This window comes from Nylanderia fulva, unplaced genomic scaffold (genome assembly GCF_048542155.1).
Source record: "Nylanderia fulva isolate GAGA-0341 unplaced genomic scaffold, ASM4854215v1 Scaffold4, whole genome shotgun sequence".
NCBI lineage: Eukaryota > Metazoa > Arthropoda > Insecta > Hymenoptera > Formicidae > Nylanderia > Nylanderia fulva.
In genome coordinates this window covers 2,566,861-2,591,941 of record NW_028190476.1, presented here as the reverse complement: position 1 = coordinate 2,591,941, position 25,081 = coordinate 2,566,861, and the positions used below count along the sequence as shown (strand labels likewise).

Sequence of the window (25,081 nt, the reverse complement as noted above, 5' to 3'; positions counted from 1 at the left end):
GCGGTGGTGCCTCGGTGATTTTTTTCCGGGTGCGGATCCTCCCTTCTTGCGCGAGCGAGCCAGATTAAGATCGCAGGAATCGCCTGTCAGCTGCGACGACTCGCCGGCGATCGCCCGGCTCTCAAGATCGTCTCGTGCGCCATGTACGGCAGTCGTCGCCTTCCTCGCTTCTTCATTCATGCGCGGCTCCATCCTCGATCGACGTCGAGTCACCGGATAGACAGGTAGAAACACTTCGAGTCACAGACTCCGGTCGAGCTTGACCGCGATGTACTACCATATTCAGTCATGTTAAAGCCACAAATGCAGACATTATAGTGTACGGAATATATTCAGGATTACTCCGGATTGCTCCAAAAATTGAATCTCAAATTAAGACATAAGCAGGGCGTCTAGCGGTCAGGGAAATTTGGAAAATTGTCGGGCATTGTCAAGGAATTTTGTAAATCTGGAATTGTCGGGGAAAAGTCAGGAAATTTTATTATTTATCTGGATTTTTTTTTACATTATTCTACATTTGTCTTTGAAATTTTCTATTACATAAATATAAACTTTTCCCGGTAGTATGATAAATTATATATTTGGAAAAAATAATACTAAAAAGTCAGGGAAAAAATTAATTTCTGGTCTTGGAAAATCTGAAAAAGTCAGGGAATTTTTTTCATTGAATCTGCTAGACAACCTGATGAGGATCAAGCATAATCATATCATAGTTTTAGAGTATTTCTTCTAATGTTTATAATAAAAAGAAATAATATGGACATTTTCTTAATTTTGGAGTTTTCTATTTCTGTTGAAATAATTCTTCAGCAATGTGTACTTAAAATGTATGCTTATTTATTTTACAAACTTTCACGATATTCACAATTTTTTATTGTACTAGAAAATTTATATATAATATCGTTTTATAAACAGCAACCAATTTTTGCATTCGATCCGCAATCCAGTAACGGATGATTGAAACGTTCGCCAAGTCGTAAGTGAAGATGTTAATAGCGCGTTGTACGCGACGGGTGATGCTAATTCCCGATTATCTCCGAGATGACGATTTTCACGCTTATAATTGGCGAGACGACTCTTTTCGACCGTGAAGTCGAGCATGCACGGTAGTCCCGCACGAGGATTAACGTTAACAAAGTCCGAGACGTTCATCGTCGACTTGACTCGCTCGGCTTAAACGAGCCGATTCGTCGCGCTATACACCTGACTTCGTCTACGGGGTGTCCGTTCCGTAAAGCTTCTTACTTCATATTTTTATATATATATATATAAAAAAAACATAGTATAATCTTTATCGTAATATATTTTGGACATGTGAAATTGTTTTATTGGTATTTTTCCAAAGAGAAAAAATAATTATTATTATTAGGTACCCCGTTAAAAAGGTTTTCATTTAAAATCTCTTTGATTTGAAACGTAAAAGAAATAAGATTTAAAATATATTTCTGTAGCAGGTATAACATTTTGTTGACTAATTGGCTCTTATATGATCAGTAATGTTACGCGGTTTCTCTTATATTATTATTTTTTTATAATAATTTTAAAAGATTTATCAGTCGCGTCGATTGTAGCTACATAGGTAGTTCATAAATTTTCACCATTTTCCAGTAACTCGTTTGCAAGACTTCCGTTATGAACTTGTCGGAATTACATGGTTTTCGAAAGCGATGCGAACGCGACGGGATAATACTCGATCATGTGCTGCATGATCGTACTTGACATGCGTGGGAGTTTTTTAACCGTCAGTGCGGATCATTTCGAGCGTGATCATTTCGCGAAACCGAATGACGATCGATCGGCGTGGAATGACGCGCATCACCTTTTTCGAGGTATACTCGTTGGTCCGTCATCGTTCGTGACGTAGAAACCCGCAACTGCTCGTCACCGCTTGTTTATTTGACGGGTCCGATTGAACTCGCGGAATTAACCCTCTGGCGTTAACTTTTTCAAACAATGATTCATACATATGTATTGCTCACGTAATATCAAGGACTATAAAAGCATTTATTCAAGAAAGATTCAATGTATAAAAAAATATTACAAGTGTTTTCCTTTAGGTATCAAAAAATTATGTAGAATTTTAGAATTTTTTAACGTTACAAAATTAATATTAAAAAATAGGATTTTAATTTAAAAAAAAATTAAAACAATTTTTGAAGAAAAGAAAATAAATACAGAAAATGTATGTAAAACTCATTTTCTGGGAAACCTTTGAGATGTATGTACAAGAAAAAGAGAAATTATATTTCGTCTAATAAGATCGTAATATTTTGTACACCCGTTACACACGTCCGTAAGCATGCAAAGGTCGGCGGCTTCCCCTCACGCGCGTCTTTTGAGGTTCTTTTCGCCGCCTAATTGTATCGGGTGTCTTAATCAGCGTGTAAGCTACTAAAGCCAGAAGGCCAAAAGTGAACGAGAAAGAACGGTGAAGGAGCTCGCCTCCGCACGGTGGGCCATCGTTCTGCATCTCAAAGGCGCAATTTAAAAAAGTATGTTAAGTCGTTGCCATTATGCTCGATGTACTTATCCGCTCCGGGATCCTGTCAGACATGAATTTAGATTATGGCTCCGGTATTGTGCGCGCTTCCTCTTCTCCATCTTCTAACATTCGAATAGAATTTGGAACCGACTTTTGGCGTATATCTTGACCTCTCTCGCTTTCTTGAAATATGAAGAAAATTTTCGCGCTAATGGCGTTATAATGCTGAATTATTTAAGTTCTTTACTTATTTTGTTTTTTTAATGTTTTATATTTGTTTATTATCACTCGTACAAGGAGAGAAACTATAATTATTTATAATTGTGTTATAACTAGAATTGTTTCTTCTACTGTTTGTCCGTAATTTCTGTGGTCAACTCAAAATGTTCTGATGTAATAGCTAATGTGATAACTTTGAACATACACGAAATGAAAATTTTATTACCTGACATGTGTATCAATTCATCCGAGTATGAATTTCGATGGGCGGAGAGAGAGAGAGAGAGAGAGAAAGGAAGCATAGACGATTACACTAGGGTTAAAGTATATAGATTGTCGTACGGCACGTGCTGAGTGTATACTAAAAAGCAATAAACTCCTTCGGGAACTTATCTCTTGTAATGGCAACGCGGTAATATCTATATAGGATCATAATAAAGCTACCTACGTTCAAAACGACGAGGGCCTTTGAGGGCATATTGGTGCTTCATCTTTTGATCCTGCTCGCTAATTCGCCTCGTGTATTTAGGGATGTACGAGTCACATGAGTATGAACGCGTAATTGAATCGAACGAGCGCGGGACGCTTTATAAACTACTATGAATCTTGACGATAATTGAAAAATGTCAAAAATACCAAGTGGGAAATGAAAAAAATTAATTCAACAGAGAATCAATTGTTATATCGATATATTAATAAATTAGTATTATAAAATATTGGCAGTTTATATAGTTTTATGAAGGATTAAGTTAATACTCTATGATTTAGATAATACAAATTTATTTATAGAGATTAATATATTATATATAAGTTTATATATAATTTTTGGTGGAAGGGGAGATTTATTTTAATATCTTATAATTCAGAGGGCGACTAAACGCATTTGCAGATTTTAATGCATGATATGACGATATCTTTTACTGAAACCATGAAAGCAAGTGCGAAATAATTTGTATCTCCTTTTCAATTGCATATATCTTGAAATTTTTATATTATTTTTTTACTTTAATCTTACTTGTGCACGATTTTTAATATACTTATTATTATTGTTTATCGATAATTATCCATATCATTAATAATGAATATTAAGCCATAACAAATATTAATAATTAAATTATATTTTACATAAATGTCAATTGAATATATTGAGAAGCTTTACTAAAAAAAAAAAAAAAAAAAAAAAAAAAACTCCATTAATTGAAAATAATGATATCGGGGCGAAGGACTTCTCGGGATTTTCAGGCTTCGATAAAAGATCGAATTCGGTTTACTCTACGGGTTTACTGTCAATTGCAGAGTCTGCCAGCCTGAAAGTGTCGTCGGGTGCCTTCCTCTGTGCATGACAAGCCTCTTTGCTAATTGATAATAATTCTCTGTGTCTCTTTACCTTGATGATGACGATGACTGATGACCACTGTTATATGGGTGATTTTAGTGGGGCCTGTGTTCGGGGGCCGATGCGGCGCGGAGGCGCTCGGTCTGGGGCTAGGGCTGTCACCGGGCCCGGCCTACAGGTTCGCTCTGCCCCCGGGACTCGCTGCCAAGACCACCCGCTGCCTTGTATTCGACCAAGGTAGGCCTACCAGCCATCTTCATTGCCGCGATTGTCTTTAATTCTTTTTATCTTTGATCCTTTCAGTTTCTGACGTTCGATCAATTTTTTATGTATCCCGGATAAAAATATATTATTATATTTGTATGTTATAATATATCAGTAGGTATATTAATATATTAAATATATTAATATATTAAATATATTAAATATATTAATATATTAATATATATATATATATATATATATATATATATATATTCGATCAATTTTTTATGTATCCCGGATAAAAAAATATTATTATATTTGTATATTATAATATATTAATAGGTATATTAATATATTAATATATATATATATATATATTCGATCAATTTTTTATGTATCCCGGATAAAAATATATTATTATATTTGTATATTATAATATATCAATAGGTATATTAATATATTAAATATATTAATATATTTATATATATATATATATATATATATATTCGATCCATTTTTTATGTATCCCTGATAAAAATATATTATTATATTTGTATATTATAATATATTAATAGGTATATTAATATATTAATATATTAATATATATATATATATATATTCGATCAATTTTTTATGTATCCCGGATAAAAATATATTATTATATTTGTATATTATAATATATTAATAGGTATATTAATATATTAAATATATTAATATATTAAATATATTAATATATTAATATATATAGTGATATGAATTATAAATGTGGATGCTTTTTAAGAACCGAAAGGATCGATGATATTTATTTCTTGTACATGTGAGTGCATTTAAATGCGAAAGTAACATATAAGATCTCTCAGAAAAATTACTTGCGTGCAAAATGCGCGCTACTGCCTCGTTTCGCTTAAAAGTGAGAATTAATACAATTAAATTTTGAACGAATTGCACGTTCGAAATGAAAACTTATTTTCGACTTATGCCACGGCTGAATATTTTCAAGAGAGAATGGACGAATGAAAGCATAATTAACGTGAGGAACGACCTGGTCGCGTCGATAATCAGATCCGAAATGCATAATTAATTTTCGTTAAATAGCGTCTAGTTGCATCAGTAATTTTCGGGGAATCGCGTAATGAAAAAATAATAATAACAGGTAATTTGATCGAAGCAATTTCGGTATAAGAGTAATTTTAATTTAATTATATTGATTGCAATTTAGTTTGATTCATCACAATCATTAAAATTTATGAGGTTATTTCAACTGAATTATTTTGATTAAATTAACATTATTTTATTTGTAGTCATTATATGTATAAGTTTCATTGTTCAAAAAATATAATGAGTAAATTTAATACGATATTCATTGAGAAAAAAATCTGAAAATTTGAAACACAATTTGAGTATAATTCGAAATACAAATTCTTTATTCAATTTTTCTTTCACACTTCAATTATATATTTACATATGAAAAATAAATTGTGATTTGAAAGTAATGCAAGTTTATATAATAGTTTGCAAAATTTTATTTCAAGTGCAGCAGTAAGTTTATAGATTCGCGTGATGAAGCTTAGAGAAATTTGACTTTTCGACTTGCATATCCCGATTTTGTCACATTTCGTCACCGTCGCCGTTTCCGATATATCGCAAGCCTTGATGCAACGCGACACAGGCGTGTGCATCGGCGCATCAGGTGCGCCGGCAGGCAGCTGGCGAAAGGCCCGACGGGTCTTAGGAGATTTGTGGACAGGAAGATGAGCATAGCTCGTGGGCTTAGTTCGTGCAAACGCGCAAGTCGATCTGGTAGCTGGATTTGCGGGATCGATGGACCGCCGCGACCGACCGGCACTCCGAAATTCGCGAGAATGAACAGACGGATCGATAACTTGACCCGCCGCAGCCGCTGCGGCGGTATCCCCCGACTTAAGCCCGAAATCGATCGGAATCAGTATCTACCTTAGCCGGTCCCTGATTCCGCCCTGTTAATTGGCCGGCTCTGCGTCCCTCAAGATTAATGACTTTCATAAGGTGAATGCACCGGTATCTGACGCTTTAAGCGTCAGTGATTCTCAGCCGCGTCGCCAAGTTTTACCAGTTAACTGCTGAATTGTAGCTATCACACACACCTTTCATTTGCATGAAAAAGAATATTCTTTTTTTTTTTTTTTTTTTAATATGAATAATGAGAAAAAATATCATTTACAATAAAGATTTATAATAATATATTAGCATCAGTATGTGTATGTGTAACAAAATAAATTATTATGTATAAAAACTTGGAAATATTTAATTAAATTACTATATATGAAAAAATACAACTCCAATGTCGTCTTTTAATCATTGCCATATATTTAGCACTCGATTATAGTGCGGCGCGATCGAGATACCACTAAAAGTGGAGAACAGTGGTTAATGGTGAAGGTTAAGTGGTGACATGTATTCGGATGATATATATTCGAGATTTTTTATCCGCGTATGCGCAACGGTAATTCCCGGTTTTATTGCCGTGAAAAGTGAGTGTTTGCTGTTGGTTTAGCGCATTCGCTTAAGCTTGACTGACATGACACTAATTTGGAGATTGCTATAGCGTTTCTAAAATATCTCACATACGTTCAGAAGTTTTTTTTAATAATGATAAATGATTGACTCTCTAAAGTTACACACACATTGCTCTATTTTCATTTTAAACATTTATTTAATTTTAATTCTTAATTTTACTTAATTTATTTTCATAATTTGTAATAATATAATAAAAATAACGCAAAGTAAAATATATTTATATTTACATATATAATATATATATATATATATTTGCATTTTAAAAAACGCAATTTATATATGAATTATTTATAAATAATAATTTTGTGACAGCAATCATTACAAAATGTATTGATAAAACATAATATGTATATACCATTTGTGAAATACGTCTCGAGATATTTCTTTAGGCCAAATCACATTATAGAAATAGACAGAGTAATGATGTGTTATGTCAAGAAACCAGAAACATGAGCGTTTGCTAAAATTACCGGGCCACCTCAACGCGCGCATAAATTCATATTTTATCATGAAATGCATAAATGCATCATTTCAGCATATTTTAAGTGATGCTTTTTGAATACTCTTATGCACACGTTCGTCGATAACTCAGCCGCGAGTATTCCATAAATGAATATCATATTTTCTAATTTTCTAATTTTCATGTTAATAAAATCTTTAGTTCTATTAATAATGACTATTTATTACCGTCGAATTAAAAATTTGCTGCGCGCATCTCATATGATATTTTAACATATAAATTAATTTTTTTTTATTATAAAAATGTAATGTATTAAAAATATTATTTTTTAATTTGCTTATTAGTTTGTTAAAATAAGACTTTAATCGTTATGAAATGACGTTTATTATAGAAAGCTTTAATCGCTGAAACAATGTCACATGATGTCGGCGATAAATTCGCGAATTGAAATTAAAATCAGTTAATTGATAATCCCGTGATAGAGTATCGTCCGAAACGTTCAACTAATTAAATCGGTAATTAAAGGCCGTAAGGAAGGTCGTGGATGAAGGAAACGGGGGTAGCCAAGGATCTTCTCTGGGATATTCTTCTGGAAGGAAATAAGCTGCTGTTAATTTATCGTAATCGCTCGGTGTGACTAAGTAAGTGAGCGACGCCTCGCAATATTCTTTATTAAAATATCAAGCTGCTTTTCTCTCCTTCGCGCGTCTGCTCGATTTTATCCCCGAAACGCAACTCATCTCCGAGCAAGAAACAATCTCAATATTATTAATCCCCATCGTGTACGATACTTTTACGCATTTTTAGTTTATTATTCTCATTTTGTATATCATATTAAATTAGTTCACATTACTGTAGGATTAAATATAATTTTAATCGCACATATTTATATACACACAGAAAAAACAGTATCCTTAAAAGAATGCAAATATGCTTTGATTCAAGTATATTTTATCCTGACAATAGCGCCAAATATAAATAATTTTGGATAAAGAATAATTTATCCTTAAAACAAAGTGCAAAATATTCTTGGTTGAAGCTGAAATTTACTTATAAATATTGCAAGGACAAGTGACAAGTGAGCATCGGATATAAGCGGTACTTTCAAATATATATAATAATTTTTAGTTCAAATGTGACTAAGTTTTGTTTTTACCATATGCGATTTTTAAAACAAGAATATTATTATTAAGGCAAATGAAAATTTGTGATTACAAAGAGCATTCCATGCTTAAATCAATCAAATAGCGTTCGAGAATAAAAATATACTTGAATCAAGGATTCCTTTTTTTCTGTGGCTTGGTTCATTCATTTTTTGATTTTACCGCAGTCGCACATTAAACGTAAGAATATTATTTTGATTATTCAAATGGCGCCCATTTCGCGCTGTCGTTAAAATCTCTTTGGCGTTTGCTCACTCAGGAAATCGAGGATAAACGAAAAGTTTTTTCGACCACTCCCGACATCCGAGAGCGGAGGTGACGTTAATTCCCGGCGACAGGGGTAAAACGCTTCGCCATCCGGAAGGACACGCGTGACACCGTTTCGATCGATATATACTCGTGTACCGAGGGATGCGGACCCCAGTAATCGCATCACGAGGCGATATCTCGATTCGTTTAATCGAACGGAGGCGACGACGATGAGCAAGAGTCGCACGGACATTGCGAAAGTTGTTCTTTCACTTCTTTTTATCCCGTTGTCCTTTCACTGCGGATTAATTAGCTGATCCATGAGTCAGCGTGACGGATCGTGACGAGAACGAGAAGTGACGTGACTCTTTCCTTAATTCGACGCGCAAAAGCTGTGCCGAAAGTGAAAGTAAAATTCACATTTCTGTATTTTTATTTCACCCGATTTTTTTCCCTAATGGTTTCGAACTTTTTAATTTGTGTATTTTTTAAATTCGTGCGCGTTTTGTTTTTATCATCCGTCATACGTGAACGTATTCAAGTGGCTTACGTTCTTAACTGATGCGAATTAATTCAGATTGATACAGCTTCGATAAACAAATAAAGAGATAAGAGATAAAGGCAGTCTAGTGATAAAAGTCATGCACATCGCCAGACAAATAATCGCACTTCATAAATAAAACCATCGCGATAAATCAGTCCAATACCGGGTCTCTTTAAAGTTCCAAATAAGCAATAACTGCCGAAGTGTTGGGATGGGAAAATGGAAAAGCGCGGAGCGATGGATTTTTTTTTCTTTTTTTTTTTTTTTTTTTTTCAAAAGAGAAAAGGGAATGAGTTAGGAGGGAAGGGATGAGGCGCTAAGTGGGTCAGTGCCGTGGCACAATACGACAACAAAAAATACGTTGTTATACGAACCGCAACGGAGATGCGCTCGGTGCATACGCGTTTCATCCGGACCGATATACCTGATAACGAGTTCCAAAAAGGCGGCGCTGAAAAAAATAACTCGCTCTATACAGGAAATGGATATTGAAATGTGTATTTCGGCGAGGAGGTCGAAGTAGACCGGATATTGAAATATGCTTTCGCGCGCGGGGGATCGCTATAGAATTCGTTGTAGGCTCGTACATTTTGGACAAAGGCGATTTTTTTTTTTTTTTTGCAAGGTAGGATTTGGAAATTTTAAGAAGAGCTCGGTATTTTTTTTTTTTTTATTCATATTTTTTTAGCATTAAATCCGAATTATGAAAAAAATTTTCAATACAAATGGTTTTTGTTACCTAGTGCTTTTGATGAAAATGTAATTGGTTAAAATAGATATTATTACGACTTGTTTTATTCCATTATCTTATTTAGTCATTGCGTTGTATGTTTCCTGTCTGAAGTCTTAAGGTCAAAGAATAAAAAATAAGGAATGAAATAAGGAAAGTAATGTAGACACATTTAGGAGTAATATATTTTAGTATACCCGATAAACAGCAATCTCGAAAAGAGAAACGCAAAATGTGCATGTAGGATAACGTCTATCTTGATGATCTTGCTAACCGTTTCTAGCACGTACGACAAACATATTATTTTTCATAAATGCGGCATAAAGGGCTATTCCGCGTGATTGCGTGGTGCGCAGGATGATTTCTAGTTATACTTTCATGAAAGTCACGATGAGTCATTGTCGAGTTTATTTTCCTACGCGACATTTTTTTAGATGTACATTTTTTCTTCGTAAATATGTAAAAAACTATATGAAAATATTTCTCTCGACGTAGTTTTTCAATATAATTTAATACAATTTATAATACTCTTAATATTTTTATTACATGTAACTTTGTTTTTATACAAAACGTAATTAATTTAATTATTTTATACAGTCATTTCTTTAACACATATTGTGATAGTGTACAGTACAACATTTTCTTAATTGGAAGAGAGATAACATCTATTAGCACTCTAGCATTGCTGCTCTCGCCTAAGACAATTAATTAAGACCAAAACGAGAAAGAGTCAAAAGTAAAATTACCCGATTATATAAATATTCCCGCGATGGTATCCTAAGCATGCATTTAATCGCCCAGAGCGAGGGAAAATTCGTTTACTTTCCATTACTCCTCCGTTTTTATCGGGGGATGAGATCATTATGCGCGGGCTCCTCTACTACTCCGTGTGACGTCTTGCGTCGCCATTTTTTCGGCCGGGGTTTCAGCAGGAGAGAAGCTTTTCGCCTCTTCGCGCGCGCGACAGTAATTTTACTTAATTAAATTCCGTTCTTTCCGCCTTTGGTGGCGCGACCCCTCGTAACGTTTCGGGCCGGCCACCGACCAACTTCCTCCCTTTCTCGCTGGCGCGAATGCCGCCTTTTTCTAACGCGTCACCCGCTGTATCGCCACTGATTTTTCTCCTCACGCTCCGTCGCCTCGTTCTTCACCGACGCAGCTTCAAACGGTTTTTCTCGGTGGACGATCTCAGCAGCGACAGACGCTCTCTGAAATACCAGGGATGAATCTAAAAAACTTTCGACTGATTATAGATTGCATTTTCAAAGGAATAGATTTTACTCGCAATATTATTTTTTTATATTTGATATATGTTTTAGATTATATTTTTTTCTATTTTTATATTTTTTATCTTGATGGGGGAGATCATTATTTATACTTATTATTATAGGTAATTTGAGTAGTCTAATTTAAATAAATTTTTTTTTTTCATAATACATATGTGTATTTATTGTTGAAAAACTAAAAATAAATTTAAGATATTTAGTCGTATATTTGAACAAAAAGGGAAAGGTTTCCTTCATCGTTAATATATGCGTTGTTAAAATTTTACCTTTCCTCTCGTCAAAGCGCTCATCGAATAATATCATCGCGATGATTTACATTTAACAAGCGGGGTAAAAGGGCAAGATGTCAGCGGAGTCGTAACGAGGGAAGAATGTGTCTATCGCGGCTTTCGCAGTCGGGATAAACGTTCGCGGCTGCTCGTTAAACGTCGTAAGAATTAAGGACTCGACGAAGAAGGGCTCGGGCGAAAGAGGGCAAGCTTCTTATTGCCACTTCATCTGCAATTAACATTTATGGGCACAGGCGAGTGCTGTTGGAAAAACTAATTAAATATTCTGCGACACGCTGGGGGTTTGCGGACCGATACGTAACGTTATGTCGCTTTCAACCCTTAAATGAAAAGACAAATACAATATATATAAAGAGATAAAACTCATTGACAGAAAATGCGTTTTTTTTTTTTTTCATTCCGACTAAAGCTGAATTGAATTCGCATACTTTCGCGTTAATAATTTTATTGCACGATGCGCGATTTAACGTGAATATGTTTGACAGGTTACACAACGTTTAATTTATAATAAAATAAAATTAATTTTTTTATTCCAATCATTTTATATACAATCAAGCACATTACAATTTTCAATATTTTTTCGATTAATGTCATATTAAATTTCTTTTTTACAATTTGTCTAATTAAATCTTCGGCTAATAAAAAAAGGTGCCGCATATATTAACGCGCAATCTCTAACGGGGAAATTCGCGAGTATCGACGCGTATACAGCACTTTATCTACACAGTTAAACCGCGCACTCGTTTGCGTAAAACGTACGTCATCTTTCGACGCTGATGAACGTCGGTGTAAACGTGGTATAATCGCGACGTGTTACTACCTATTTGTCGGTCGGCTCGTAACGCGGGTCGGCCGGCTAATCCCCCCGAGGTGGAGCGAGAGAGAGAGTATATATCTGGTGGATTCGTGTGTGCAAACCACATTGGGTGGTGGTTGTCAAGCGCGCGATCCGCATGTAAGCCCCTCACACACGATAAGCGCCAGCCGATAACGGAAGAGCGTCCCTCGTCACGAGGGCTATCCCGGCTACGGACGCTTTAAATTTTCGCCGATTTTCTTTAAAATCTTCGGGAGGGACAACCCCGTACAACCCCGGGATGGCGAGGGGATAAGAGGCGAAAGCAAGCTCTATGCGCAAGGCGACAAGATAGCGCTGACGGATAGGCCGCGTCGCGCTGGGGCGATGAGAGCTGTTTAGAGATTTTCGACGCGATAACGCAGAAACACGGCCGCGAACGCGCATTTAAATCCGCGCGCGCGTGTGCAACCGGGGATTTTCACTGATTTACTTTTTTTCCGACCTGCCTCGGTCGGCTGGTTCGTCAGCGATGAGAAGTATCTCGGAAGGAATGCAATTTTCGCGTTCCATCGATCAATCCGGATTAGATCGATCGATCCTGGAGCTGCATCTCGCATTCTCAAACTTTTTATGCATCTTGATTTTATATATTTTTTTTTTTCATGCAATAAAGTATAGAATTTGAAGTTAAATCGTGGAAATTTGAATAAATCGATGAGATATCGTAAACAATAATTATTATTTTTACAGAATTACTGTGATTTATATTTTATTTTGCTCGCAAACTTTCGATATCCGCGTAGCGAATTAGATCCAGATTAGATCGATCGATCCTGGAGCTGCATCTCGCATTCTCAAACTTTTTATGCATCTTGATTTTATATATTTTTTTTTTCATGCAATAAAGTATAGAATTTGAAGTTAAATCGTGGAAATTTGAATAAATCGATGAGATATCGTAAACAATAATTATTATTTTGAAAGAATTACTGTGATTGATATTTTATTTTGCTCTTACTTAAAGTCTAGCAAACTTTCGATATCCGCGTAACGAATTAGATCCAGATTAGATCGATCGATCCTGGAGCTGCATCTTGCATTCTCAAACTTTTTATGCATCTTGATTTTATATATTTTTTTTTTTTTTATGCAATAAAGTATAGAATTTGAAGTTAAATCGTGGAAATTTTAATAGATTGATGAGATATCGTAAACAATAATTATTATTTTTAAAGAATTACTGTGATTTATATTTTATTTTGCTCGCAAACTTTTGATATCCGCGTAGCGAATTCCTAAAACAAATTTAAAATGTTGCCTTCCGTTTAGCAATCAGTTTTCTAGGCTACAGCATCGTTGTCAGCTTCCTTCAGATTTTCGATAACGATAACGCGATACAACAGCGGTAAGCGGCTATGAGGATCCATCCGGATTTAGTTTCCTGGTTACGTTTTTCGGCAGCCATCCCTTTTTGGCAATCGGTTTACAGTGGCACTCCTACGACGGGCAGATGGGTTCGTTTAACGCTATCGCGCTGTCAACCTTTTCCGCCGCTTCGTTATCGATAATCTCCCGACTGACGAAAAAAATCACGCATCGTTTGTTTCACCGTATTTACGATACACCAATCTCAGCCGACTGAATTTCTACTTTTCCGCTCACAAGCGATCCCATGTTTCTTCATGGTTTGTCATTGCTTGTTGCGATTTATGCGAAAACTGAAACAATTGATCAAATTAGCGCCAATTGATTTTAAAGTTAACGAATTTTAAAAAATTTTTCTTTATTAAATTATTATCGTGTTATTTTAATATTAATGAAACTAGCAATGCGCAAGAACTCCTTCGCGAAAAATTATATTTGCTCATTTAATTTTTTTTTATAAGAAACGAACTTATGACAAGCTAATTAATAATATTATTACAATTAAGAGCATATTTTGTAAAATCTAGAATTATTATATTAAATATCAATATATTTCAAAAACCGGAGTATATTTATCATGAACAATACAACCGGAGCCACTTTCGCAATGTCACTACATGTCTCTTCTTCCTCCTCAAAAGAGGCTAAATAATATCCCGCGTAACTAGAAGTAAAACTCCCCGAGATTTATCCGCACCCTCGGTATATCCGCATACCTCGTGTCACCGTTTTTCCCACCGCTTCATAACTTCTCTGTCCTCCGTCCCCTATATTCCTTTTTTTTGATTTTTTATTTTTTTTATTAAACCACCGCGCGCTATTTGTACTACGACTACGACGACGCGAGAAGTAGCGACCCGCCGGTAACCCTGAGATATTATGTAGCCGCGTGCAAACCGCGATGTGACAAACGTCTACTCGCCCTCTCCACAATATAAGCGCCACCTCCCTACCTGCCTTGTCGCGCGCGAATCCGCGGGGGTGCGAGAGGGCGCATTTTTGCGCTCGCACATATACACAAACGACCCACGATTTGCTCGTACGCGCCGCCTGTGTGCGTCCCGCGGCAATATGGAAGATCATATGTCATGCCGGGGGCGAGCGTATGGGGCCGCGGACTCACCGGGGGTGGCACGCACACCCCTATGGAGAGGGCCGGCCGTTTGCACACGCCGCGCCGTCCGTTTTCAGTTTGCGCGTACACATTGCACGACATTCAGGGGTGGATGCGGTGGCTCGAGGAAGGACGCCGTTCGCAGATGGATGAGATTATTCCAAGCATTTGTCCGGGATGTCTTAATACGTGATCCCTGGTTAGCTTTTTAAATTGCGTCTCTTTCCATTCTCCACAATTTTATTTTATAACGAGCAAGTTTTACTTATACCAATTATTATTGTAATATCGATTGACACATATATATATATATATATATTTTATATTAATTTTACTTCGTGTAAAATATATATATATATATTTTATATCAATTTTACTTCATGTAAAATATATATATATATATATATATATTTTATATCAATTTTACTTTATGTAAAATATATATATATACATTACATGAAGTAAAATTGACTTGAATATTCCGTGTCTGCTGTCATATTCAAAATTTGTTTCTCTTATTCACGAGTTCATTACTTGAGATTGATTGCATAATGGCGCTTTACTCCGATTTGGTTTCGCGGTAAGATTTGACACTTCGACGGAGCCGTCGACGCACAAATTCGTGGGACGATATCGAGCAGGAATTCCGACCCTGCACACACGCGCGCGCGCGTAGATTGAATTTCCGCGGACGGTGATGTAACGCCGCTGGCGAAAACGAATAAGCTAAATAAAATAAATAGTAAGGGCTTTCCGCGTCGCGCTGGTTCCCCATGAGGTGTGCGTACGTGCGTGTTCCCGCGTGACGTACGCGTCGTGCGTGCGCGTGAGCGTGTACGTCGCGTCGGCGCGACGCGACGTCGTCCGGTCATACGTGCGGCTTATTAATCTGACGCTAAAGCGATATAAAGCGGCCGACGACGGTACTTCATGCTTGCTGCAATCCTCCCTTACAAGCAGGATCGCGATAGCAGGATTAACCCTCTCATCGTCGAGGAATCCGAAGGGTTGAACGACAGTGTGTATAATAAATAAGCCACTTTAAAAGATTCGAAATTGTGAATCGACCGCACTAATACAGAAACTGGGAAATGAAAAATAAAATATTTTTCGCGCCTATTTCTCCATATGTAAGTTTTGGAGATTAATTTATATATGGAACTTTGTGATCTCAAACCAAGAGATACGGTTCCGATTAATTATTTAGAAAACATCATATTTATATTCTTTATATTGAGAGCCGATAAAAATATTTATTTCTGAAAAATAAAAATTCGTTTTTCGAAACTATATAATTATATCTTCTAAGAACAAATGACAGTAAGTATTATACATAAATACAGTAGAAATATGCTTTAGAAGGTATTGAATATTTTGAAAGACGAGAGTGGCGGAGAAGAAATGTTATCGTATAAAATATTTATCATAAAAATGTTGGAGATACATTTTCGAGAGATCGCATATATAGGTACACACAGCGACTCAGGGGTGTGTATAGTCGTGTTCGGGGGTAACTGGTTGATATAAAGCGCATAGCGCAAGTCGGCCGTGGCGAGACTCTTTGTTCGGGCAACAATATAAGGGTGAATCGCGGTCGAGGATTGTTTGCGCCATATTGTTAGGGTGGGAGGATGATTCGACCATTTATTACGCCGGCATTCCAGTCTGATAATACTAGTAACACGACTGCTAACCGGAATGCCGGGTTTATTCCTTATATCGTTATAACCGGAAAGATGTTTTCGGAATTTAAGCTCATGATTTTTTTTTACTTCCAACGCATTTATTTTTATCGTACACTCGAGATTAGAATATTTCAAATTATCATTCATTATTATTCGATTTAATTCAATTTTTTTGTCAATTAAAACAAACCTTGCTCCTCATTCATATCTTCGTTGACGCATCTTGGCTCGAGGCAAGAACATTGAACTCTGTCATGGGTTCTCCTCGTTTCGAAAATTACGCGGATCTCACCGTCGACGGACAGTGCCCATAAATTTAACAACACCCCCGGCGCAATCGGAGAAACCCCGCCACCCTTCTCTTCTCTATCGCGGACACAAAGGGCATTCGCGATATCTGCCTGGTAAGAGCTAATCGATGCACATTTCGCCAGGGCGATTTCCGTAATTGCGGCGACGCATTAAACGTCGTGTGCATCGACGGCGGCGTTCGCTCATCAAGGGTGGTGGGCACTGACGAATTAGAAGAATTCCGCCATAAAAACCGGTGGAAAGGGCGGCTGCTGGTCGAACTCTCTCGACAGAGCTTGGCGGAATACCGTTGCGGCGGCGGCGGTATTGTGCGCCACCCGATATTAAAATGCCGGTGATTGATGTGTATACCGTGCCGGCGGAAAGAGTGAAAGAGAGTGAGAGAGAGAGAGAGAGCGTTACGCGATACGTTGGGGTAACCAATGGGACGCGCGCTACTCTTCACCCCCGAAGCGGCACCTTACTAAAATACGAGGCTGTCATAACAGGGTGATATTGCGTCTTCCCGCGGGGACCACCCTGTTTCTTTGTGACCGTCGGCCTGGGATATCCGCGGGCGCTCGGCCCGCCGGGCTCGACAAGAAAAAAAGAAAAGAAAATAGGAAGGCATCGCGCAATCGGTGTATTTATATCCGCGTAAATCATCCGGCCATTGTGCCACGTTTCCGCTTCCGAAGGAACGCAACCTGCGTAAATCCAGCGATTTTTGTCATCTTCCTTCTTGGCAGAAGGGGATCGGACAGGCCGAAGCTCGTCTGTTAAGAGCGCATTTTGTCGCGACTTATTTGGGTTATTAAAAGTTGAATTCTTTGCAAGAGAAATATTTTTATAATTGAAATCTAGCGAACACAATTTTATATTATAATTTATTAATTTAATAATTTGTATTTGTATTTGTATTTAAAGAGTACTTTTGTTTAATTCTTTTTTGTCACCTTTTATTGTAATTTATTATTAGACGTTAGATTAAAGAATATTATTTTTATATATGACTTCACTTTCAAACATAATTTGAATTTTTATATTTACTGCTCTTAACAGCCTTTTATCAAATTTATTATAATTTATTAAGATTGTTGTATTATTATTACTATTTTGCATTGACTTTGAATTGTTAGAATTAAATTAGAAATTTTTATTTCCTAGTAGACATTTTTTCGAAGCTCCTCTGTTAAGAGCGCATTTTGTCGCGACTTATTCAGGTTATTAAAAGTTGAATTCTTTGCAAGAGAAACATTTCTATATTGAAATCTAGCAAACACAATTTTATATTATAATTATTAAGATTGTTGTATTATTACTATTTTGGTTGACTTTGAATTGTTAGAATTAAATTAGAAATTTTTTTGCTAGTAAGACACTTTTTCGAAGCTCGTCTGTTAAGAGCGCATTTTGTCGCGACTTATTGGGTTATTAAAAGTTGAATTCTTTGCAAGAGAAACATTTTTATATTGAAATCTAGCAAACACAATTTTATATTATAATTTATTAAGTTTTATATTAATATTGTATTGTATTTGATTTAGAGTAATTAGTAATTTTTTTTCCTATTAGAATTTTTTTCGAGTCTTGTTAAGAGCGCATTTTAAAGTTTATTCCTAGTAGACATTTTTTCGAAGCTCCTCTGTTAAGAGCGCATTTTGTCGCGACTTATTCAGGTTATTAAAAGTTGAATTCTTTGCAAGAGAAACATTTTTATATTGAAATCTAGCAAACACAATTTTATATTATAATTTATTAAGATTGTTGTATTATTACTATTTTGTGTTGACTTTGAATTGTTAGAATTAAATTAGAAATTTTTATTTCCTAGTAGACATTTTTTCGAAGCTCTTCTGTTAAGAACGCATTTTGTCGACGACTTATTCAGGTGATTAAAAGTTGAATTCTTTGCAAGAGAAACATTTCTATATTGAAATCTAGCAAACACAATTTTATATTGTAATTTATTAAGTTTGTTGTATTATTATTACTATTTTGCATTGACTTTGAATTGTTAGAATTAAATTAGAAATTTTTATTTCCTAGTAGACATTTTTTCGAAGCTCCTCTGTTAAGAGCGCATTTTGTCGCGACTTATTCAGGGTTATTAAAAGTTGAATTCTTTGCAAGAGAAACATTTTTATAATAAAATCTAGCAAACACAATTTTATATTATAATTTATTAAGATTGTTGTATTATTACTATTTTGTGTTGACTTTGAATTGTTAGAATTAAATTAGAAATTTTTATTTCCTAGTAGACATTTTTTTCTCTCCCTTCTCGCGTTCTAATTTGTGTAGCTGAATTGTCTCGGTGATTTTCAATCGCCAGACTTGTCTCCTCTTCAACCCCGTTGACGTTTACATCGATTTATTACGTCGTGGTCCTCTCTCTCCCCGAAAGCTCGCGGAAATCGAACGAACGGTTAAGTGTGAGTGGCGAGACACCGCGGAAACCGAGTTTTGCGGTGCTAAAATCAATTCCGTGTTTGCCTGTCAATTTGTCGCTAATGGCCGGCCAGGTAACACCTGATGATAACGCGCCGTTCCCTGGCAGTTTACCTCGAATGTCGATTTTAGTATTGAAGCATTCAGGCAGGACGCAACTGACTCCCTTGGATTAACGATTGCCAAACAGTATATGCAGTTGCAATGCCGGATGATACATTATTATTTTTAAGATAATGTCAACAATGGTCTTGCGATCATTACAGACATTTAACGTCGCCTGCGTTATTACATTTGCAATTTGCATTTCTGACTCAGTAATTAATCGCCAATTTTGAAAATGTATAATTTTTTAATATAATTGAACTAAAATTTCTCCATTATAATAAAATTAAAGCGTAAATTAAAATTGTGAATTGATTAATGACGTGGGAAAAGTATGTTAAAATGAAATAATTCCAAACATTTTTCTCTGCATTTTTATAATTCTGAACGCAACGTGTATTTTCTTGAACTCATTCGAAAATCGTCGACTGAAACGAATTCATCCGATAAACATTCGACGTTGCAAGAAGCAAAAACAACACTGATTGTGCAGACGGTACATTTAACGTGATAATTAATAATATAATGTTGTAATTACGTTCGATGTAATAACCAATAGTGTTGTTGAATATCGTACGAGTTTAATATGTTTGAGCCATCCATTTTTCCATTCCACGCCTATTAAAATAAAATATTAACGGCGAGAATGTAAAACGGGAATCATTAGCGAGATTCCTCTATAGTGATGATGGAAATAAATTTCATTGCGAACAAACGTTCATTCATAATAAACGTTTGTTGCGTTCAAAATTTCTTCTCGCGAATATTCGATTACTTTTTCAATTTTATGATTTTCAGCCGAGTTACCAGTTTTTTTCATATAAATTATTAACGTTGTTAATTTATGATATAATATATTAGATATATGCAAAAAATAGCAGGGAGTTTTAGAATTAGGAGTTTCATTGAAGCTTAATAGAGCGTATGTGTCGAGATAGCAATGTTGTAGTTGGAATAATAACGTGTAAAAAAATTCAATATTTTACTGATACTTTTGATATTTTTATATTATTGTATATTATTTTAAAAAATATGTTACACAATAGTATTATTTTATGCATAATGTGATCCCTTTATTAATAAAGCATCATGTTTTATGCACATGATGTTTTCTCTTATTAATATTGCAAATATAATCTCACATTAAAGAATTATAAGTTTTTCAATATTAAACTAAACTTTTTAAATAGCCTAATTAAAAAACATGAGGGTTTAATATATTAATTAAAATATAAAAACGGGATTAATATAATCTTTCGGAGAAAAAATAAATAATAATTAGAGCATGTTATAATGTCGTATATCGAATATATTAAAGCATTTTGCTAGCCTGATTTAAATATTTCTTGTGATAATATACACAAAACAAAACTCGGATATTGGTACAATTTTAATCTGTTGTTTGATACGATTTTTCCATATAACGTCTGATTCTTCGCCTATTGTTGCTATTTTTAATGAAAAAAATATATATTTGACGGGATCGATGAGTCGGCATTCTCTCGTAATTTCAACGGAAACACGGAGTACACATTCGCGTATCTTTTTAAAGCTCGCGAGAGAGCGAGTCATTACGTAATAGCCGTATGTACAGAGCGTATACGATTAATACGGCGCCTATCAGTTTTTCATGGAGAAATAATCCTCTCGGTAGAGCTAGGTACGTCATATCGCGCGCGTCACGAAGCGGAAAAAGGCAGCACGTGTTCCGCGACCGAATTTTACATTTTCGCCCGGTGAGCTCGCGCGTGGCTTCTCACTCTGTAGCCAAATATAAAAATGAAAATATGACGTCCATGTAATATCTGGATTACAATGCGATCGGCCGGCGTTGGTTCGGAAAATATTTGCGTTGCTTTTTTTTTTTTTTTTCTTTTTTTCTTTTTGAGAAAAATGCTGCCAAATTTCAGTGGTTTATGTATATGGAGATCTTCTCGCGTTTCTTTGTTTGAAATTTGTTTTTTTTTTTTTTTATTTTATATCAACGAACTGGAAAAGGAATAATTTTTATTTGTTCCAAATATTAGACTCTTTGAATAATTACCGTTTATATACGCAATTTAATTTTAGACTAAATGTATAAAATAATAAAAATTTGTTTTATTTCTGAAGTAATTAAATTGAGGACCCGACTCTGTCAAATTTATTTGTTCTACATTCTTTTTACAATGATAAAAAATATAAAAGTAGAATTTGTGTTACACATGTAATAAGTAAAAATTCAATCAACATTATACATATAAATTATTATAAAAACTATTTGATGTTAATTTCGCATTTTTATTGTACTTTTACTTAACGATCGAAGATATACGATAATTCGTAAAAGTACGATTTCTCGGAAATATCTTTGTATGAGATAGTCGAGAAGTCGCTCTCTCTCTATCGCGCTCTCCCGTGAGAAGCGAGAATATGCAAAGAGGTTTAAAATGTGCGACGCGTAAAGGCGGCTTAACACCCCGTAACCCGGCTGCCGGAAAAAGACGAGAAATTTGTATTTGTCGGCTCGTTTCTCGCTTTTACGGGAAGCATCCATCCACCCCTTCTCTATCCGTTCTCCATCCCCCAGGTTCTCGTCGTGTTGTACATCGCTATGCAAACTCCTTCGCGATCTCATCCACGATAGGATGCAACCAACCCTCGCGACACCCTCATGATACTTCCCGCGAACCTTCTCGATGCCTCTTTCCATTTTTTCTCGTCCTCGCAAGATTTTACGAGATGCGCTCGTAACACCAGAAAAGCGACCGAAAGGTCTCCTGGAAAATAGAACGATGCGAATAATAGCAATCGTATATATATATATATATACGAAGATATAACATTTTTATTTGGAATTTATGTTACAAGTATATCGTCAACCAGATTATTCTAGAAGATTAATTCAATTTGTTTTCATCATTTTAATTACATGATTTTCAATCTTTCTTAAAGTGAAGAAAGCGAGATAAATTATTGTAAATTATTTCACTTAATTATTTTTACGCGAGCAGATGAAGCCGACTTCACATTTTTCCGAACATCTTGTTTTACGTTATTCTCGTTTCCCCCAAATCACCGAAAATAAGTTTTAGCTTTTACGAGGAGGACATGGCAGAATGGGTTAACTCAATGTTCTATTTTAAAATGTCTCTATACATAAATAGAAAGCATTTACGTATGGGCTAAAAGAAACGAGAAAATCTTGTATTTAATAGAATATGCCATTTTGATTTATATCTTGATACAATTAATTATTAGCATAAAAATAAATAATTATAAAATGCATATTAAATAATTTCAGAATGACTTTAGTCACTAAATAATTTCTTCCGATTATTCTCTCTCTCTCTTTTTAATATTTTCTGAAAATATATTAAAAAAATCCTTGATAAAATCAATCTTAAACTTTCCCGTCGTAAGAACTGGATTTCCCTGAAAAAACCTCAAACTCCACATTTACACATTACCTGATCCTTGCAACGTCCGCTCCATTATTATTCGCGTTTACGTATAGGCTATAAAAGAAACGAGAAAATCTTGTATTTAATAGAATATGCCATTTTGATTTATATCTTGATACAATTAATTATTAGCATATAAATAAATAATTATAAAATGCATATTAAATAATTTCAGAATGACTTTAGTCACTAAATAATTTCTTCCGATTATTCTCTCTCCTTTTAATATTTTCTGAAAATATATTAAAAAAATCCTTGATAAAATCAATCTTAAACTTTCCCGTCGTAAGAACTGGATTTCCCTGAAAAAACCTCAAACTCCACATTTACACATTACCTGATCCTTGCAACGTCCGCTCCATTATTACTCGCGTTTTCGCGCGCAATAAATATCGCAGCGGTCGCATAATCTCCCTCCGCCGAATGTCACTCGTACCGGGCTCGAATTTTCCGCTTTGATGCGGCGAATCACGACTCTTCCGACAGTCACCGTCGCCGTCAACGGTCTCGATATTATCCGCGATGATGCGCGCGCCCGCATGTATCAGATTTTCGACATTTGAAATTCGCACCTAGCCGGAGGGCAGGTGTGACGGGCCTCGATCTCTCGCACTCGATACTTTCGGCAAAAGCTTTCGTCGAAATATAATCCAGCGTGGGGTTAAATTACAGCCGCGGCCGGCGGTCGTTCGAACAGATATTTCAATTGACAACGTTATTCCGAAACGGTTATGGACCGATGCGAGTTGCGTGCGCGGATATGCTTGTACGTGCCGCTTTCGTCATCCCTTTTGGATTCTACGAACGTGTCCCTTTCTGTCCCTTTCTGTCCCTTGCCGGTTCTCTCTTTCCCTTTCGCTCTGTTGTGTCCGGGTGTTGGGGGATTTTTTTTTACTTTACTCGCCGCGCGTATCAATCGCCGGTCGCAACGCGCCGAAACGCGATTTCGATATTCCGCCACCGTATGGAAAACCCTGTAACGATGTTACGTCGTTCGCCATTTAACGGTGGGATTTTTAATGTGATTGCGACGGACGCGCCCCGAGCGAGCGGGCCGCAATCGCGCGCAAGTCCGCGGAAATGGAATTCGTTTGAGATGGATTGTAAGATTGATGCGGGTGTTACCTTTCGTAATTTCGTTCTCTTCCTCTCTTTTTATCTCATCACGCGAATTTATTTATCTTCTTTCTCCCGGTTTTTTTTTTTTTTGGTGTTTGAAAGCGAAATCTATCGGAAGAAATCTCTACTTTTCTGTCGACCCTTTGTCTTCTTAATTTTTGTGAAAAAGTTATTATATCGAGCGAATTAGAAGCAGCTGAATTTAGAGACGGAGACTTACTCCATTACAGTTTATAATTAGTTGATCGTTCAAAATTTATTAATTGTTAATAACGAGTTGTGTGTTTTCTCTCATTATATTTCGAAATTAAACAATGTTAATAAAGTAAATTAAATTAGTGAATTTTAACCATGAAATTAAAACGATTATTTAATTATTAAGCACCTGCGCAATATTTTTATAATATTCTCCATAGATTTAGAAATGCTTATATTGCTATGTGCTACATTATAACACGACGAACTATATAATAGTGAATCCGTTTAGGATATTTATGTGCGATATTCGATGAAATACGCGAAATAATAATCGGCAGAATTGGCATGTGGGATATCTAAACCTCGCCGTTGCAAAGTGTGAAATACGTTAAATCGCAAAAAAAAAAAAAAAAAAAAAAAAAAAAATTCGGGGTCGGAACGAGAAAAAACATATCGCTGTCATGGCGCTAAATTGTCATGATATTTTTTTCCAATATATAACGGATATCTCGCTCGGTTATATGCCTGCTAGAAAGATCGCGCATTATTGTATCTTTGCACACATAAAATACAAATGCAGTTAATCTTCATGAAAGCGGCTAATACGAATAAACATGAAATATTAATGTATCCTCCTGTCGTTTTTGCGCGGCTCGCATTTTTCTATCTGTCACTCATTGCGATGGCACACACCTCTCTTTCTCTCTACCTCTTCGGTTTTTCTCGTTTTTCAAAATTTTATATAAATCGCAAAAGTATATTTTTCCGTCAGTATATTATTTATTATAACGGAATTTAAAATAAAGCTTTATATATTAAATATATACGTATTGTAATAATTATATGTATATATGGAATGTACATGCGTAGAATTATTATTCAATTTTACTATACATGAAATATCAAATAAAGGAGTCATTAACTTGGCGCGG

The 25,081-nt window shown here is 35.5% G+C and overlaps 1 protein-coding gene across 5 annotated transcripts in view; it reads left to right on the top strand.

Moving 5' to 3' along the window:
• Positions 1-25,081, top strand: part of LOC114938007 (E3 ubiquitin-protein ligase Rnf220) — a 164,307-nt gene that overhangs the window by 38,507 nt on the left and 100,719 nt on the right. For 4 of the 5 annotated variants that reach the window (XM_085485922.1, XM_085485920.1, XM_085485921.1 and 1 more), the window contains exon 4: positions 4,137-4,274. The exons of the other annotated variant lie outside the window; for it this stretch is intronic. In XM_085485922.1, coding sequence (XP_085342048.1) covers positions 4,137-4,274 — 138 coding nt within the window. The remainder of the gene's footprint in view (positions 1-4,136; positions 4,275-25,081) is intronic. 5 annotated transcript variants of the gene reach the window in all.